Source organism: Saccopteryx bilineata, chromosome 8 (genome assembly GCF_036850765.1).
Source record: "Saccopteryx bilineata isolate mSacBil1 chromosome 8, mSacBil1_pri_phased_curated, whole genome shotgun sequence".
NCBI lineage: Eukaryota > Metazoa > Chordata > Mammalia > Chiroptera > Emballonuridae > Saccopteryx > Saccopteryx bilineata.
Genome location: NC_089497.1, coordinates 53,042,100 through 53,060,509, shown reverse-complemented (window position 1 = coordinate 53,060,509; position 18,410 = coordinate 53,042,100). Strand labels below are relative to the sequence as shown.

The 18,410-nt window shown below is 50.8% G+C and overlaps 1 protein-coding gene across 4 annotated transcripts in view; it reads left to right on the top strand.

Moving 5' to 3' along the window:
• MYLK (myosin light chain kinase) overlaps positions 1 to 18,410 on the top strand; it is a 302,110-nt gene that overhangs the window by 251,908 nt on the left and 31,792 nt on the right. For all 4 annotated transcript variants that reach the window (XM_066241755.1, XM_066241756.1, XM_066241754.1 and 1 more), the window contains 4 exons: positions 829 to 1,131; positions 8,283 to 8,315; positions 8,413 to 8,506; positions 10,168 to 10,371. In XM_066241755.1, the coding sequence (XP_066097852.1) occupies positions 829 to 1,131; positions 8,283 to 8,315; positions 8,413 to 8,506; positions 10,168 to 10,371 (634 nt within the window). The remainder of the gene's footprint in view (positions 1 to 828; positions 1,132 to 8,282; positions 8,316 to 8,412; positions 8,507 to 10,167; positions 10,372 to 18,410) is intronic.

Below are 18,410 nucleotides of genomic sequence, written 5' to 3'. Positions count from 1 at the left end.
AGCCAGCCACAGGGACCACGTCTTGTGTCCTCAGTTCATTTTTCGGCCCTTAGTCGGGGGGTTGTGATTTGCTACTGTGGTTTGCTTTTGAAATCCTTTACCTCATTTTACACCAGTCCTATGAGAATAAAAGAGATAGGGTAGGAGTAACTTTTAATGTATTATAAAGTCAGAAGATGAATTCTCACAATAATGATGACAGCAGTGGCTACTCAACCCAGCCACTTTTCTAAGAATTTCTCATAACCACCTTGTGATCCGAGTGCTATCATTATCCACATTTTACAGACGAGGAAACTGAGGCCCATTAACAAATAGTGAGTGGGGTCAGAACTATGTTCAGACCTGCAACTCTGGCTTCAGAGCTCACCGTGCACACTGGCGCTCAGCAGGGCGGGCGTGTCCCAGGTCTCGGAGAAACTGGGGTCTGACCCGTAGTTGTGTCACAGGTCACTGGCCTAGGACCTGACGGACACACACACACACACACACACTCTCAAAACATTGTTGAGGGAAGCCGTCCACGCCTTCTGTGCAGCTTCCTAGATCTGTTTACCCTGAGAAATAGTTTATGAGTGGGACAAGTACAGGAAATCATGACTTGTAAACTGGAAAACTAGCCAAAAGAAAAGAGTTTTCTCCGAGCAGATAGGTATTTGTAGGGCTTTCTTCTGCGTGGGTTTGTGCATGGCTGTGACCGTGGAGAGGGAACCAGCGCCGGATCAGCCTGAGTTCTCCAGGCTTCTCCCTCACATAAAACATAATTCAAAAACCTTCCTTCCCTGCAGTTCTGAGGACTTGGGTGATATTGTGCTTCTCTATCCCCAGACAAGCCAGACCCTCCAGCCGGCACGCCTTGCGCCTCTGATATCCGGAGCTCCTCGCTGACCCTGTCCTGGTATGGTTCCTCGTATGATGGGGGCAGTGCTGTGCAGTCCTACAGTGTCGAGATCTGGGACTCTGTGGACAGGACGTGGAAGGAACTGGCCACGTGCCGCAGCACCTCATTTAACGTGCAGGACCTGCTGCCCGACCGAGACTATAAGTTCCGCGTGCGCGCCATCAACGTGTACGGAACCAGCGAGCCGAGCCAGGAGTCTGAGCTCACAGCGGTGGGAGAGAAACCTGAGGGTAAGCTGCCTCCACTTCATCACTGGCTGGAAATAAATGTGCATGAACTGCCTTGTGTAGGTAGAAACCTGACTGGGAGGTACAGAGGAACTGGGAAGACATCAATGGTGACAGGCAGAGTTTTTTTGGATCTTGATTCCCAAGGGTGTGATGCTGATCCACACTTTAAAAGAAGTACATACCACCTTTCAAAACCCACTGAACCAGCAATTTTGGCACACTGCCACCAGAGGGTGATGGTGTGCTAATTGGGAGCACAGTCTGGAAGGCTGAGCTCAGGTAGTATGAACAAATCACGAAGGAGAGACTGCGGAAGGCGTGAATAATTTTGCTGCGGAGGTTGAGGAAGACTTTCTAGAGGAGGTGACACAGTGAGTCTTGGAAAAGCAAATGTGCTTCTAAGAGACAGGTAGATAAGGAGGGGCGTTTCTCTCAGAGGAAACAGTGTGAGCAAAGGTACAAAGGAATGGAAATGCGCTGGGTTTTGAGAAGTTTGTGTGTGGCCAGGGCTGACAAAAGCTGGAAGGAACAGGGGGGGTCATGCAGGTCAAATTGTGACGTTCGCCCTGGCCGGTTGGCTCAGCGGTAGAGCGTCGGCCTAGCGTGCGGAGGACCCGGGTTCGATTCCCGGCCAGGGCACATAGGAGAAGCGCCCATTTGCTTCTCCACCCCTCCGCCGCGCTTTCCTCTCTGTCTCTCTCTTCCCCTCCCGCAGCCGAGGCTCCATTGGAGCAAAGATGGCCCGGGCGCTGGGGATGGCTCTGTGGCCTCTGCCCCAGGCGCTAGAGTGGCTCTGGTAGCAATATGGCGACGCCCAGGATGGGCAGAGCATCGCCCCCTGGGGGGCAGAGCACTGCCCCTGGTGGGTGTGCCGGGTGGATCCCGGTCGGGCGCATGCGGGAGTCTGTCTGACTGTCTCTCCCTGTTTCCAGCTTCAGAAAAATGAAAAGAAAAAAAAAAAAAAATTGTGACGTTCATCAGAGATCTTCAGTCAGGAGATTGATCTGATTAGATCTGTTGTTTTTGTTTGTTTGGGGTTTTTTTTAGCAAGAGAGACAGAGAGAAAGACAGAGGGGGACAAACAGGGACAGACAGACAGGAAGGGAGAGAGCATTGATGAGAAGCATCAATTCTTCATTGCAGCTCCTTAATTGTTCATTGATTGCTCTCATATGTGCCTTGACTGGGGGGCTTCAGCAGAGTGAGTGACCTCTTGCTCAAGCCAGTGACCTTGGCCTCAAGCTAGTGACCTTGAGCTTCAAGCCAGCGACCTTAGGCTTCAAGCCAGCAGCCTTCGGGCTCAAGCCAGCAACCATGGGGTCATGTCTATGATCCCACACTCAAGCCAGCAATCCTGCGCTCAAGCTGGTGAGCCCATGCTCAAGCTGGCAACCTCTGGGTTTCGAACCTGGGTCTTCTACATTCCCTTTTGACACTCTATCCACTGCGCCACTGCCTGGTCATTCTGTGTTTGTTTGTTTTAATGCAACCTAATATTTGTCTCAAATAGCACACAGATGCCAGGAATACACAGATGCATGTGTTCCTTAGACTTTTAAAATGTCACCTTTTCTGGGAGATTATTTTTTAAGTTCTTTTACTGTGTACAGCATTATAATTCGACATCTGTATACACTGCGTGATCACCAACACAAGTCTAGTTTTGTAGAAGATGAATTAGAGGAAGAGTAGAGCTTTGCTACTCAAAGTGTGGTCTGGACCAGCAGTCTGGGGATGTGGGAGCTTGTTGGAAGTACAGATTCTCAGCCCTCCACTCCCCTGGTCTCTTCTGACCCTTCATCACCCACTCCTCCCACCACCATCATGGACTTGTGAGCGTGTGAAAGTTCAGGAAGCATGGAGTGGGGGAGGGGGAGGCTGGGTCAGTGAGACACCACTTGGTTTTCTGTGGTGCAGTCCTGGAGGGAGATAGTAGGGTATGAACTAAAGCCTCAGGAGGTAGAATCAACCTTTCTTGATGACTTTTGGGGTGGGGAGTTGAGGGGAAAATCAGAAGAGTTTAAAAGACTCCCAGTTCCTGGCTTGGTTAACTGAACACAAATTCAAGAGCCATTTAGAAGTTTAATGACTCGTTATAAATATAAGCACTTGCTATATGCCAATATGTTAAGCATTTCACATGAATCGTTTCATACATCTCAGTGAAGTAGATTCTGTCATTACCCTGTTTTATAGGTGGGGAGATGGGGTTTAGAGGGGTGAAGCTACTTGGAAAGTGACGGGGAGAAGGACAGCGTTGCTGTGAGGAGATGTTCATTGGCTGGAAAGGAAAGCTTCCTGGTCCTTTACGGCATAGACCAGGAGAAACTAGAACCTGTGATGAACCCCACACAGGACAGAGGCCACTGGAGATGCGAAGGTGTGGCTCCCAGGAGGCCAGGCTGAGGCTTCCAGGGCTTAGGGAGAGTCCACAGGGAGGTGTCACTGGGTCTTTTGGCTCTGAGCAGGTGGCCTCTCCCTTCTTCCCCGGGGCCAGCTAAAGCCCCTCGTGGTCCTCAGACTCCTCCTGGGGCCCCTCCTGGCTGGGAACAGACAAAAGGAAATGTTGAAATCGCCTGCAATGCAGAGGAGAGCTCCAGGCCACCCAGGGCTTCCAGCCAGGAAGCGCTCCCACCCCCAGGCCCAGCTGGGTTACCCAGGGGGGAAGCGGGGGCAGAACAGTTGGCCAGCACGAGGCCTGTGGGAGGGTGGGTAGTGGGTGAGGGTCCTGAGTGAATCCCTCTGTGGACTGCTCAGATGCCAGTTAGCTATAACCTGAGAGGGTCATTTCTCTCTACTTTAAAAGTGCAGTGGCTCTCAGAGAAGTGTGTGTGTGTGTGCACATGTGTGTGTGCACACTGGGGAGGGATGGGATAGATGATTATGGTAGGTCACCTGTGGAACCAGTGGGGTATGGTGGTCATCAAAAAGGCAGTGCCAGTTGCCTGACCTGTGGTGGCGCAGTGGATAAAGCATCGACCTGGAAATGCTGAGGTTGCCGGTTCGAAACCCTGGGCTTGCCTGGTCAAGGCACATATGGGAGTTGATGCTTCCAGCTCCTCCCCCCCCCCCCGTCTCTCCCCCCCCCTCTCTCTCTCTGTCTCTCCCTCTCCTCTCTAAAATGAATAAATAAAAAAAAAAAAAAAAAAAAGGCAGTGCCAGTTAACCCTCCCTCCACTGCGCCCAGTAGTGCTGGCCGTCACCTTTCCCACGGCCGCCCCTGCCCCTCCTGCCTCCGCCTGAGCAGTCAGGTCTCGGCTTCACCCTGCCCTCCCTGTTCCACTTGCTGCCCCCAGGCCTCCCTCTGCACTCACGCACCTCCTCCTCCTCCGCTGTCCCAGGCGCTGCTGGGGGACACTGGGGATGTGGTGGAGGACAGAGCACGGGCCCCACCCAGCTCCAGTATCCTCCTTAGGCCAGAGCTGTTTCTGCAGCTAGGGCCCCTAATTCAACAGCTCCCCTCCCTGTCTTCCCAGAACTGAGTAAACAGAGCCCCTGCATCAACGCAACTGCCTGGTCCCTCCCAGCCACGTCTAGCTCCCCACTGCCACGCTGCTCAGCTCTAACTCTGAACTCTGCTCTGTCCTTGCTCCCGATCCGAATTTCTTCTGGTGTATAGCAGTGGTTAGATGACAGCTGTGGTAAAGTAAAGGGTTGGGGCAGAGTTGGGCAGCTCACCATGCTGCTTGCTCACCCTGTCCTAGATGACAGCGATGTGGGCCCACAGAGGCCCTCCCCGGCTGTAGGGTGCCCTCTAGTGACCGATGAGTGTAAAATAGCCCTCGACCTCAAAGTGGCCTCTCTGACCAGGGCTGTCTAGACAAGTGCCTTGAGGGTCCTGAGCGCTCATTGGTCCTCTCCCAGGCACCCCCCCCAAGGCAGTGAGGCTCATCTGTCCGCAGAACTATCTGAGAACCAATGTACAAGTAGTTTTTCCATTTAGCTCTTAGACTACATAGCTCTTTCTGAAGAGAAGATTTTTAAAATGTTTTATTGAAGTCTGACCTACTGCAATTTAGCTCCTTCCTTAGAGGAGGGATGGAAACAGAGTGGTCATCTCTCATTACTGCAACGCTTTGTGCTTGAAGAGCGTGGCTAACTGGACTGTGGTCTTGCCCCAGCTCCTCTCCTGCCCCCCACCCTCCCAGCATTCCTTCGAATAGAACGGCAGCAGGACTAGAAGGGAACGGAGGCGAGGAACCGGCTCAGCCTGGAGCCTTGACCTGAGTGTCACACAGAGGAGAGGTTAGACACGGAGAGCCGGAAAGGAGGTAGAGTCCCTGAGAACAACCTAGGTCCCCACAGTTAACATATCAGGAAAGCACTCTGGGTCTTGATCTCCAAGGAGAGAGGGAGGCGGTGAGGGGCAGGTGTGGCATTTGTGATGAGGACGAGAACACTAGCTCTTCATTTTCCAACTGGCGCCAAAGGTATTGGGAAGGCCAGCTCTCTAACCGGCCTTCAATGCCCTGTTCAGGGCTAGCTGGGAGGTGCCCCCGGGCGACCGGTCAGCGGAGCGCCCTCGAAGCTCCCAGCACCGCTGTTGCTCCACGAGGGAAGTGCAGACGGTTCCTCCGGAAGATGCCGGGCCAAAACCCTGCAGCTCATTCACAGCAGGACAGGTGGCACTGGAGGAGAAAGACAGGAGCTGCCTCAGCAGGCCAGCCCGGGTCTCAGATAGGGTCCGGACAATGGCTCCCTCACACTGAGACCTTGTTGTCTGTATTTTGTGTCTAAGTCCCAGTCCAATGACTGGCATCCACAGATGCTCAGTGAATGATTGCTGAGTTGATTTGAATCTCTTGCTGCCCTTAAAGCTCTATTTGAAATTTCCATTGTTGAACCTATTTATTCTGTTGAGATAGGAGTTCCATATGCCTGCAGCCTCCCTCCCAGGTGAGATACAGCACTAACTGTTCTCTTAAGCTGCAGTGTTCATTGGTGGTGAAAGTCCATAACCCTAATCTCACCCTTGGCAGTTGTGATTTTTTTCAAATCATGTCTGATTTAGACATTTTTCCAAACCAGAGAGGCCTAACCTTTTCTGATTGTCCTCAGAGGATAGCTCTTCCTTGTAGTGGCCCTCCACACGTTCCCCCACCCCTGCTCCATCTCTGTGCTAACAGCCAGAGTTCCAGAAGCAGATGAGCCCAGGCTCCCCTGAGGGCAGAGTAATACTGTCTGTTTGTGGCCAGGGCACATCGCCCCTGAGGGCACTCTGCTGGCACAGCCAGAGCTGAGGACGGGGCTCTCCTGCCTGGGTGTTAGCTGATGCCTGAGGGCTTGTCACCCGAACACACGACTCAGCGCTGCCTTCCAGGGGTGCTGCTCTTGCTGCCTGTGGTCATCTCTGAATTTGACAGTGTGACTCTCTACTGTCCAGTGGGTGACGTGGCAGACTTGATCCATTAGGCTCCTCCCATCCTGACAGAGTCTCTGAAACCCCTCCATTAGTATGAGAGGCCCGTCTATCTTACCCATTTTTATGTTTTCATGGCATTTTCCTTTCTGGGGCAAAATATTCCTCCTGTTGCTGCTCATGTTTAGGCTTTTTAAACTACACTTTATCAACAGTGTTTTAAGAACTCTGAACAAATTATAGCCTCTCTTGCTCTTCGACACATATTTACAAACTCCCTCAAAACTGTTTCACAGCCAGGGGAACTTATTTTGTATAAGGAAACAGGTTACTTTTTTCAGATTGTTTGCTCCGGTTTTAGTAATGTGTTCTGCCCTCAGCCTAGTGGAGAGGCTCTCACTGTCCGTATCCGAGCTGCACGTTCTCCTGAAACCCACAGCTCCGCTGCTGACGTGCAGCCGGCGAAGCACAGGAGCTCAGCGCGTTCACACGCAGCCCGTCCCGGCGAGGCAGCGTCTGACCAGCCCTGCCCCGTCCCCCCTCTTCCTCCTCGAGACAGAGCCTCCACATGCTGTGCCCTCCTTCCTCAGTCTTGCTCCTCAGGGAGCTTCAGCAGATCACACCCTTTCCCCAGGTCTTGTTCACACACGCGTGCGCCCACATCTACACCTTTCAACTCCGGGAACTTCCTCCCTACGTTCTCTCAAGTCTTTTTCTGTCTCCCCAGGAACCTCCCTTGGCCCCACCTGTCAGCCAGAGCACAGCCCACATCACGGCCGGAGCGCAAAGCACGTTACAGAGCATGGTGTCTAGAGCTGACCAGGGACCCCAGAAATCACCTAAAATAGGACTCCTTCCTTTTACAGTTGAGGAAACAGAGGGAGGCCCAGAAAGGGAAAGGCATTTGGCCAAGGTCAAGAAGCCAGACTGGCCCTCCAGGCACAAACCTATGCCAAGGCAAAGGGAGGCTGGAGTTCTGCTGTGGCTGTGTTCTGCTGGACTCCTGCTCGTCCCCTCCCACCCCGTCACTCCCGACAGGTCCGTGCTGTAGCCAGCGTGGGCCGCTATGTCCCTCCTCCCATGCCTCACAAACACCTGTGGGTTCATTGTGTTCCATTATCTCCTTTAAGTCACAGCGCAAGGGCTACTTCTTTTCAGAATAATGGCTCTGCCTTAATAATTGCCCCATTTTGTGTCGCCTTCCACTGTGTGCTGTGACGTCTTGTGCTTGATTATACCCCACTTGTCAAGGGTATTTTAAGTAAATATGTTTTTGCCTCTCCAACTAAGTTCTGAGCTCCAAGAAAGAAGATGTGATGCCTCTGTGTGTTTTGTGTACTCACAATAAATGGCTAGAGACTCAGTACATGGCTGGAATTTCGTTAAAACGTTCAGTAAATGGATAAGTGGATTTGACATGAGTAGCGATCATCAGTTGCTGGCTTTTGAGTTAGAGCAGAAAGGAACTGTCATGACCGTGTATAGGTTCTGAAAGTCAGAGGCGCTAGAAGAGATGTGGAGAAGGGTGTGTCCGGGGGAGCATGAGGGGAGGGAGGAGGGAGGGAGGCCAGAGCTGGAGGAGGGGGCTGTGGGGTGAGGAGGCCAGGTTCTCCTGGTGTGCACACGGCCCTGCCGCGGTGTGAACTGACCGAGCACATGGCGGCCCAGAGCTCTGGGTGGTGGTCTTGTGCCTGGGAGGGCTGAGGCCTGACAGGCCCCAGCAGGTGTTGGTCTCAATGAGCCCTCAGTGCTAATCACCCCGTCCTCTCTGCCCTTCCCTGTCTGCCCCCAGAGCCAAAGGATGAAGTGGAGGTGTCAGATGACGGTGAGTGCTGGCCATCTGTCCTCGGAGGGGCTCCAGGGGTGGAAGGGGGCGAGCAAGGGATCTGATGCCTCACACCCACCCGATCTCCACCTTGCAGATGAGAAGGAGCCTGAAGTCGATTACCGGACTGTGACAGTCAATACCGAACAAAAAGTGTCTGACCTCTACAACATCGAAGAGAGACTAGGATCGTAAGTGGAGTGGGACGCACCCTTCGGGCCCCAACGTGAAGCTGGCACAGACCCCACAGCTGAGTTCCATGCCTTGTCTGCCTGTTCTTTCCTGGGTTTGCCAGCTCTCCACACTGACGTCCTGCCGAATCAGAGGACTTGGCAAGCACCCAGCAGGCATCGCCCACCAGGGTTCCTGTAGGAGCCGTGCAGGTGGTCTGGGAGAGGCTGGGGCAAGCCCTTCCTTTTCTGTGGCTTGGTTCTCCACACAGGACTGAACTGAGGGGCCTGGGTCCAGAGCAGCTGTCCTGTGATCCTTCCGTTTGACCCTAGAAGGCAGGCAGGCCTGATGCAGTGCTCATTGTCCAGCCGTTCTAGCTTTACAACTTCAGTAAAACACATACCCTTGAAATGCACACCATGGCTCACCTTATGAACTCAGTCCACAGTCTTCACCCTGAACCTCCCTGCGGTGTGGACCCAGCCCTGAGCCTTGGTCACAGCCAGGCTGCCTGTCTCCCACTCGACACTGCTGGTGGAGGAGCTTGGGGGGTGGGAGAGAAAGGAGTGGGCTCAGTCTCTAGCCCCCACCTCACAACAGTCTGCACAAGGGGCCGCACCAGCCAATGGGAGCGGTGTCACAGCCGCCACAGCCCCTCCCACAGCCGCCACAGCCCCTCCTACATCTGCCACAGCCCCTCTCACAGCTGGCAGAAGCCCCTCCCACAGCTGCCACAGCCCCTCCCACAGCTGTCACAGCCCCTCCCACAGCCGCCACAGCCCCTCCCACAGCTGACAGCAGCCCCCCGGGGCTCTCCAGGGGACAGTGCTGAAGAGTGATGTGGGAGGACGGTAGCCGCTCAGACATCCTCTGTTGGGGAAGACTTCCTCACCCTGACTTCACAGGCCCATCAGCCGAGCTTGGGGCCTCACCAAGGCGATGACGGTCCTGAAACAGCAGCAGGACTGGCCAGTGTTTGGGTGGGGGTGCGGGACCAGCAAGGCTGAGGCTGACGAGTGGTAAAGAGAGAGTAGGTCTGCAGTACTAGAAATGCACTAGCCTTGGCCAGTTGGCTCAGTGGTAGAGCATTGGCCTGCTCTGTGGATGTCCTGGTCTCGATTCCCAGTCAGGGCACACAGGAGAAGCGACCCCTCCTCCTTCTCTCTCTCTGTCTCTCTTCCCCTCCTGCAGCTATGATTTGATTGGTTTGCGCGCATCGGCCCCAGGCACTGAGGATAGCTCTGTGGAGCCTCCACCTCAGGTGCATTGAATAGAGCCATGGCCCTAGATGGGCAGAGCATCGGCCCCAGACTGGGATTGCCAGGTGGATCTCAGTCAGGGAGCATGCAGGAATCTGTCTCCCTTCCTCTCACTTGGAAAAGAATAAAAGGGAAAAAAATGTACTTTTTTTATTTAGAGCAGGCTGGCAAACATTTTCTATAAAGGGTCAAATAGTGGATATTTTAGATTCTGTGGGACATACAGTCTATGTTGCAACTCCTCCCCTGCCCATCCAGGCACAAAGCAGCCATAGACAATATGCACACAATTGGGCATAACTGTGTTTCATAGAACTTTATAAAAACAGACAGGCCAGCGTTGTCCCACTGGTCATCATTTGCCAACCCCTTTCAGCGGAAAGCTTGGCTGACCTGCCTTTTCTCTCCTCCTTTATTGGCAGTGGGAAATTTGGACAGGTCTTCCGGCTTGTAGAAAAGAAAACTGGAAAAATCTGGGCAGGAAAATTCTTCAAAGCATATTCGGCCAAAGAGAAAGAGAACATCCGGGAGGAGATCAGCATCATGAACTGCCTGCACCACCCCAAGCTGGTCCAGTGCGTGGACGCCTTCGAGGAGAAGGCCAACGTCGTCATGGTCCTGGAAATGTGAGTAGCCTGCCACCCACAGCTGACGACCTGTGGTCTTGGGAGTCCCCTCATGTGTCTCCCCACTGTCCCACCCCGGCCCCTCTGCTGCAGGCACGGGTGTGATAGGCAGGACCCTCAGCAGCCCGCATGGCCAGGTGCTGACCACTCAGCACAGCTCTGTGCATAGCACCGGGCCTGACCCACTGACCAGTAGCCCCTGCTCACTTCCATAGCAGATGTGGGCCCCAGTTCCCTCTCTGCCCGCATGGCCCTGTGAAAGGCCCTCATTTAGGGCGTTCTGATCTAGCGGTGGCCTCAGAGCAGAAGGGGAGGGACAGAGCAGCTTCCTGACCAGCCCGTGGAAGAGAAGGGAGCCCAAGCTGGGGCTCAGAGTGTCAGAGTGTGACCCTTGCTTCCGTCCTCTTGCTGAGCTCTGCATGCCCGGGTCCACGCCTGTGGCACTCTCACGACTTCTCACTCAGTGAGAATAGCGCGTTCTGTGCTCAGTTGTACGCAGTCGGGGGGCCGGGTCAGACGACCTGCAGCCAAGGCTTCCTTCTCCAGTCTCTCCGGTCCCACTCCTCCACCTCTTCCTCTGAGCTGCTGGCGTGCACACACACCACACGCATGCGTGCGAACACACACAATGTACATACTGCTGTCAGTAAGCCAGGTGTCCTCCACGGTGTCAGTATTTTTTTAAGAGATTCTATTCCTTTTTCTAATTTGACTATTTTTAATATGTGATACTGTCAATCAAAAAAATATAAGAACATATGCAATGAGAAGTCCCGTTTCCATCCCCGCTCCTGTCTACCCTGTTTCTACCCACCACTGCCAATAGGAACCAGTTTTATCGTTTTTGTCTCTTTCCAGTTTCTATATGAAAATACAAGTGTTATATGTACGGATATCCATATGCCCCCCCCTTTGACTCAAAGGTAACTTGTACTCATGATTCTATACTTTCTTTTCATTCAACAGTTTATCTTGGGGATAGTCCCATATCAGTAGCCAGTGAGCTTCGTCACTCTCCCTGCTCCATGGGACGTCATCACATGGCTGTACGACAGTTTATTGTCTTCCTCTGACAGGAGGTTGATGGTTTCTGGGCTTTTGCTTTTACAAGCAGGCAGTTTTTGTAGCCTGGTCCATACGTCGTTTCACTCATGCCTGTGCAGGACAGCTGCCCAGAAGTGTGGGAGTGCTTGACCCATGTGCATTCTGAGGGACAGTGTGCAGTTGCCTGCAGCGTCCTTGAATTGTTCCCCTCTAGCGCCAGGGACTTCCATCCTTTGGCAAGGATGCCACCAGCCTCTCTGCTCCTTCCCAGGCAAGGGGAGGCCAGTGAGCGTGAGGCAGCCCCACGCTTGAGGTGTGAATCCCTCCCTCATTCTGAAAACATTTTGATGTGTTCCGGTCAGCTTGTGTTTCTTCAGAAAGGTAGTAGTGGTTAGGAGCACAGACTTGAGTCCAGTTAACCTCACCTCAGCCTCAACTCCACCTCTTAATTGTTGTGTGACCTTGACTATGTCATTCAGCTACGCCAACCCTTAGTTTTACTACCTGTAAAAGGAGGATATAAACCATCGCGTGAGTAATGTGGGGGTTAAATGGGACAATGTTTGGCCAGCACAGTGCTCTATAATTGAGAGTTATTCTTAGTAGTATGAGACATTGACTTGTTCTGTCTGTATCCTGGTCTTTTTTCCACTCAAAATTATTTTGTGAGTGATACTCAACTAGGTATTGTGGACCAAATCCTATTCAAGTTCATTATTGCTTAGCAGTGATTTGTAATCATTAAATCCTTCTAGTAGGAGACATATTTGGATTAGACTCTTGTTTGTTACTAAAATTCTGTGGAACTGTAAGAGTCAAAGAAAGTCCTTATTCATATCTTAAACTACGTTTTCAGCCCCAAACTCAAAGTTGCCTCTGTACTTCAGAAGCGATGTAGCCATGTCTGTGGCCTCCTCACAGTAGCCCTGTGGCTGCAGCTTTTTACATGTATTCTAGAACAGGTTGCTGGGCCCAGGCAAGGAGGGCATGTGAGGACATGTGAAAGTGTCTGATCTTTGGAAGTTAAACCTTGAGCAAGTTCACAAGGGCATGCAGGGAGGGCAGGAGGCAGTCAGGGAGGCTGGGCAGCGGCACCCGTGGGCAGAATACCATACTTAGCTTGGAATTGGGAGTTGGCAAGCTGGATGGAAAATGTTGGGAGAAAATGTAAGACGGCTTCTGCGGGTCTGGGTTTCATCCCTCCACCCCCCGCCCCCGCCGAGGACAGGAGCATCTCCCGTGCACGGATGCCAGAGGATTCGCCTGCGCTTGGGGTAGGGAGCTTGCCCCCCCCCGGTGGGAACGCAACCCCAGAAGAGGGAGCAGATTCATCCCCGGCCAGCGCTTCCCGCCTCCCTTCCCACTTGCACAGACCTGGCCTCGGGGAGCACAGAGGTTGGCATTCCGCAGTATAGTTTGCGCCTTCTCTTGTTTGATAGAAAAACTGGGATTTAGAGAAGGACAGTACCTGGTCACACAGAAAAGTAAAAATGCCTTCCAGGGTCCCAGCCCTTGGTTCCGCTGCCTCAAATACTGTGAGAGATCAGAGTTAGTGTGTCTGCAGCCGTTCAGATGCGAGTGCAGGACAAGCCCCCATCACTGCAGCAGTGTAGTGTGAGACTGGGGCTCCTCACGAGTCTGGGCCTGTCCTTCTGGGGAGCGCTCGGACATCCCAGGGGGCGGGGCCCTGCGCACGGGCACGTGCAGTTCAGGCTGAGGCCTCTGTGCCCGTCTCCCCTTTGTGCTCCCATCGGCAGAACTGAGCTGAGGCAGTCAGCTGGTCTGCTCGAGACCAGGAGTCGGGGGTCTGGTACTGAGTTCAGGTGCCACTCCTCCAGCTGCCGAGGAGGCCTGGTCTGCAGATTGGGGGATAAATTTGATCCCTGCTATCAGGTGTGCATTCACTCACTCCCTCGCTCCCTCGCTGTGGGTTTACCAAGCACACATCTCCTCGCCCAGTCTTGGCCTTGGCTTATCTCACCTCTGTGGATGGTGGCTTCTTTCCAGCCAGTACTTTCCACCCATGCTCTTGAGTGTTTTGAATAGAAACCTAAAGAACCATTAATCCTTTTTTTTTTTTTTTTTTTACAGAGGCAGAGATAGACAGGGACAGACAGACAGGAACGGAGAGAGATGAGAAGCATCAATCATCAGTTTCTCGTTGCACATTGCGATTTCTTAGTTGTTCATTGATTGCTTTCTCACATGTGCCTTGACCACGGGCCTTCAGCAGACCAAGTAACCCCCTGCTGGAGCCAGCGACCTTGGGTCTAAGCTGCCATTAATCCTATTTTTATAAATACTTTCATCCTAGCGAATGGACACAGGAATAGTTTTCAAAATATATTAACTATACTTAAATAGGTTTGAACCTGTCTGAATATATATTGAATAGGTACCTCTAGAAATGCAGCAGCAATCACTTCTTGGCCTTTTGGCTAAGATCAGATATAGAAATGCACCAATAATTATCTCCATGGCTCCAATTTCTACTACTCATTGCCTCAAATATTCCCAAGGACACCACAAATGATGGTTGCTTGCTTTTCCTGAATATTTTACATTTAAAAGCAAACATTTTCGGGCACATTGTCTGCGCCAGACATTGCCAGGTATAAATAAGGGTCTAGACATAAGCCAGACTTTTTTCAGACATGTTCACAAACAACTTTAAGGAAAGGCAGACTTGATACAAAAAATGCAGAGACAAGGCTGTGGAAACCCAGGGAGGGAAAGATCAGTTCATATGGGATAGTTGGGTGTGATTTATCAAGAGGGTGTGAATTGGCTCAGTGGGTAGAGCATCCACCTGACATGTGGACGTCTCAGTTTCTACCCCCAGTCAGGGCACACATGAGAAGCACCCATCTGCTTCTCTTCCCCTCCTCCTTGCCCTTCGCTCTCTTTTCCCCTCTCGCAGCCAGTGGCTTGACTGGTTTGAGCTCCAGCCCCAGGCACTGGGAATGACTTGGTTGATTCGAGCATCAGCCCTAGATGGGGGTTGCTGGGTAGATCCTGGTCAGGGCTCGTGAGGGAGTCTGTCTCTCTATCTCCCCTCCTTTCACTTAAAATAAAAAGAAAGAAAGAAAAGAGGATGTGAATTTCAACTGACCTCTCAGAGGTGGTAATTGAGTAAACCAGTATTTCCCAAACTTGTCTGATCATAAGATTGAGCTGTGGTACTTATTAAAAACATGGATCCTTGCCCTGGCCAAATAGCTCGGTTGGTTAGAGCATCATCCCGGAGTACAGAGGTTGCCAGTTCAATCCCCGGTCAGGGCACATACAGGAACAAATCGATGTTCCTATCTCTCTCTTGCTCCCTCCTTTCCTCTCTCTCTAAAGTCAATAAATAAAGAATTTTAAAAATGCATTTTGTTACAAAGTAAAATAAAAACATGGATCCTTTGCCCTGACCAGTGGCACAGTGGATAGAGTGCTTCCCAGAGCACTGAGGTCACTGGCTTGACCCCTGAGGTCACTGGTTCAAGCCCCAGTCAGGGCACATATGAGGAGCAATAAATGGCACAAATAAGTGAAACAACAAGTTGATGCTTCTCTCTCTCTCTCTCTTTCCCTTATTCTCTCTCTCTCTTAAAAAAAGGAAAAAAAAAAAAGACATGGATCCTCAGATTCCTCCCAAGATTTTTTAAAGCACAGTATTCAAGAGTGGAACTTGGGAATCTGTATTTAGCATCAGCTGGTTATTTAAAATAAGAAGGAGGAGAAGGAAAACACTGAGGAACATATTTAAAAGAATAAAATGGCCTGTGGCCAGATAGCCTGGCTGGTTAGAGCATCATCCAGTTGATCTCTGGTCAGGGCACATGCATGAACATATGTTTCTGTCTCTCTCTTTCTCTCCCTTCCTCTCTCGCTAAAATCAAATAATTAAAAAAATTTTAAAGAATAAAATGGCAATTAAATACATACCTACCAATAATCACTTTAAATGTAAATCGCTTAAATGCTCTAATCAAAAGTCATATACAGGGCCGTTCGTAAGGCTTAGTTTTAAGACTAAGCTTTTCCCCACACCCTTGACTGTTGCATGATAGGGGGTGGTGCACTCTCATGAGGAATCCCATCATGCCTCAGATAAGTGACTTTGTATCAGAGACTTCCTTATTTGTATATTGAATTAGAAGTTTTGACTACAAAAATGGGGCAGACCGGGAGCTTGCTCTCTCTCGATTCCTGAAATTAGCATTTGAGAGGAGGGCTGAGAGAGGCCACGTGGAGGAGGCCAGGAGAAGCAGCCAAGATGATGGAGTGCTTAGGGAGAAGCCAGTTTGTGCAGAGAGAAGGAGATGGGGAACAGAGGTGAAAAAGGCTAGTGAGTTAGAAACCTTTGATTCTAGGAAACTCGGATAAGTCAGTAGCTTTGTGAGCACTGAATGAATGGGTTTTGGAGCCCAGTGTGTGTTTTTACTTGCCCGACGGGTGCAAGCTAGAACTAAAGCTAATGGCCCACCAGTTCTTGGCTCCGTTGTTTCATTACCGTCTGCCCAAATCTAATGCGAACCTGCATGGGCCAGACGTCTGTGATGGTGACTGCAGCTACTGGCTTTACAGCCATACAAGAACCAAGAGATTGATTTCCATTAAATGCCTGACTTACAGAAGAGCAAAATTATCTACTGACCAAAGAACACCTGTCAAGAATCTTCCCCCTCCTCAAGGCAGTGAACTCTTACGATTCTCCTCAAGCCAGTGTAAAAGGGGAGTGGCGGGACTTTCCCCTCTGGACACCCTTTGCCCATAAATACAGCCATGCCAATCCCTCAACAGGCTGGCCTGCAGCTTGCTACAGCATATATTTCCTGATTTGCAATCCCTCTGCTATTCCCAAATAAATGCAATTTCTGGTTATTTTTAAAAAAAAAAGTCATATAGAATGTGACGTTATGAATCTAATGCCACTGAATTGTACACTTAAAAATGGTTAAAGTGGTGCCTGACCAGGCGGTGGCGCAGTGGATAGAGCATTGGACCGGGAAGCGGAGGACCCAGATTTGAGACCTCAAGGTCGCCGGCTTAAGCGTGGGCTCGGGCTCATCTGGCTTGAGCAAAAAAAGAAAAAGCTCACCAGCCTGGACCCAAGGTCGCTGGCTCGAGCAAGGGGTTACTCAGTCTGCTGAAGGCCCACAGTCAAGGCACATGTGAGAAAGCAATCAATGAACAACTAAGGTGTCACAACGAAAAACTGATGATTGATGCTTCTCATCTCTCTCCGTTCCTATCTGTCCCTCTCTCTGACTCTCTCTGTCCCTGTAAAAAAAATAAAATAAAAAAATAAAATGGTTAAAGTTGCAAATTGCATGCCATATATATTTCACCACCATAAAAACTTTTTTTTAAGTGAGAGGCGGGAGATAGTGAGACAGACTCCCACATGCATCCCAACCGGGATCCACCTGACAACCCCTGTCTGGGGCCAATGCTCGAATTAACTGAGCTATCTTCAGTGCCTGAAGCCCATGATCAAACTAATCAAGCCACTGGCTGTGAGAGCAGAAAAGGGAGAGAAGGGGAAGAGGGAGGAAGAGGAGAGAAGCAAATGATCACTTCTCTTGTGTGCCCTGACCAGGAGTGGAACCTGGGCGGTCCACATGCTGGGGAGATGCTTTATCCACTGAGCCAACTGGGCAGAGCCCATAAAAACATTTTTAAAAATTCATTAAGGCTTTTTAATCAAGAGGCCAAAGTGCCTCCTGAGGACCACATGCAGCCATTTCGAAGAGGCACCAGAGCCTGTCTGTGGAGGAAGATTGCAGAGCCCAGGTACAACGTCCAGAGCCCAGCGAGGGCTGCATAGGTGTGAGCTGCCCCTGAAGCCGCCATCCGTCCTTGCCCCTTCTATGCAGAAGCTGTACTTCCTCTTTCACTATCCTGAACAGAAACTGTACCCATTGAACAGTAACTTTCCATTTTCTTCTCTCAGATTCCCCAGGTGTCCTTTAATCTACTTTCTGTCTGTATGAATTTGCCTAGCCTAGACATTTTACATATTTAGAATCATCCACAAAAAAACAAAACATAAGATAGCTGTATGGCTAGAAAACATGACCTATATACGTGCTGTCTACAAGAGACCCACCTCAGAACAAAAGATACACATAGACTGAAAGCAAAGAGACTTAGAAGACATTTCATGCAGAAGGGAAGGAAAGCTGGGTCAGCAACACTTATATCTGACAAAACAGACTTTAAAACAGAGAGACAAAGACGGACATTTCATAATGATAAAGTAAGTCATACACCAACATAGGCGCACTAAATATGTAAAGTAAATCTTGAAGGACATAAAGGGAGAGATTGACAGTAATACAGTCCTGGTAGGGGAATTTAACACCCATTAATATCAGTGGATAGATCTTTCAGATAGAAAATCAACAAGGAAATTACTTTGAATGACACACTAGATCAGATGGACTTAATTGATATCTTTAGAGCACTTTACCCCAAAGCAGCAGGATGTATGGTATATTCTTTTCAAGTGTACATGGACAAAAAAAGAGGGGGGAAATCACATTATTGAGCACTTTTTATGCGCCAGGCACTCTTCTAAGCACTCTGGGTGTATTATCTCACTGAGTCGTCACAGCAGTCCTGTGAGGTGGTGCTGTTCTTATCTGCATCTTTGAGGCACAGAGATGTTAAGAATCACCTGCGACCTAAGAACAGAGATGATTAGTTTGACATGGAGCCTGGGTGGAAACCTTGAGGACAGAGGCGCCACCTGCTGGTCACTGTAGGACCTCCATCTTGACTGGTTCTGAAGGGTTGGTTCAGCGTCTCCTAGAGGCCACTGGCACAGATCATCTCTCCCAGCTCAGCCAGTCCAGAAGTGAAAGTGGCTGCCATGTGGTGATTGAGGCCAGCCTGACAGAGGCTGCGGTATGCTGGGCCCCAGGGTATGTCCCTGTCTGTCTCTCCCTCCGGGATCAGTGACAAGATCCACTTGGCGATAATTCGTGCTGAGCACCTACCGT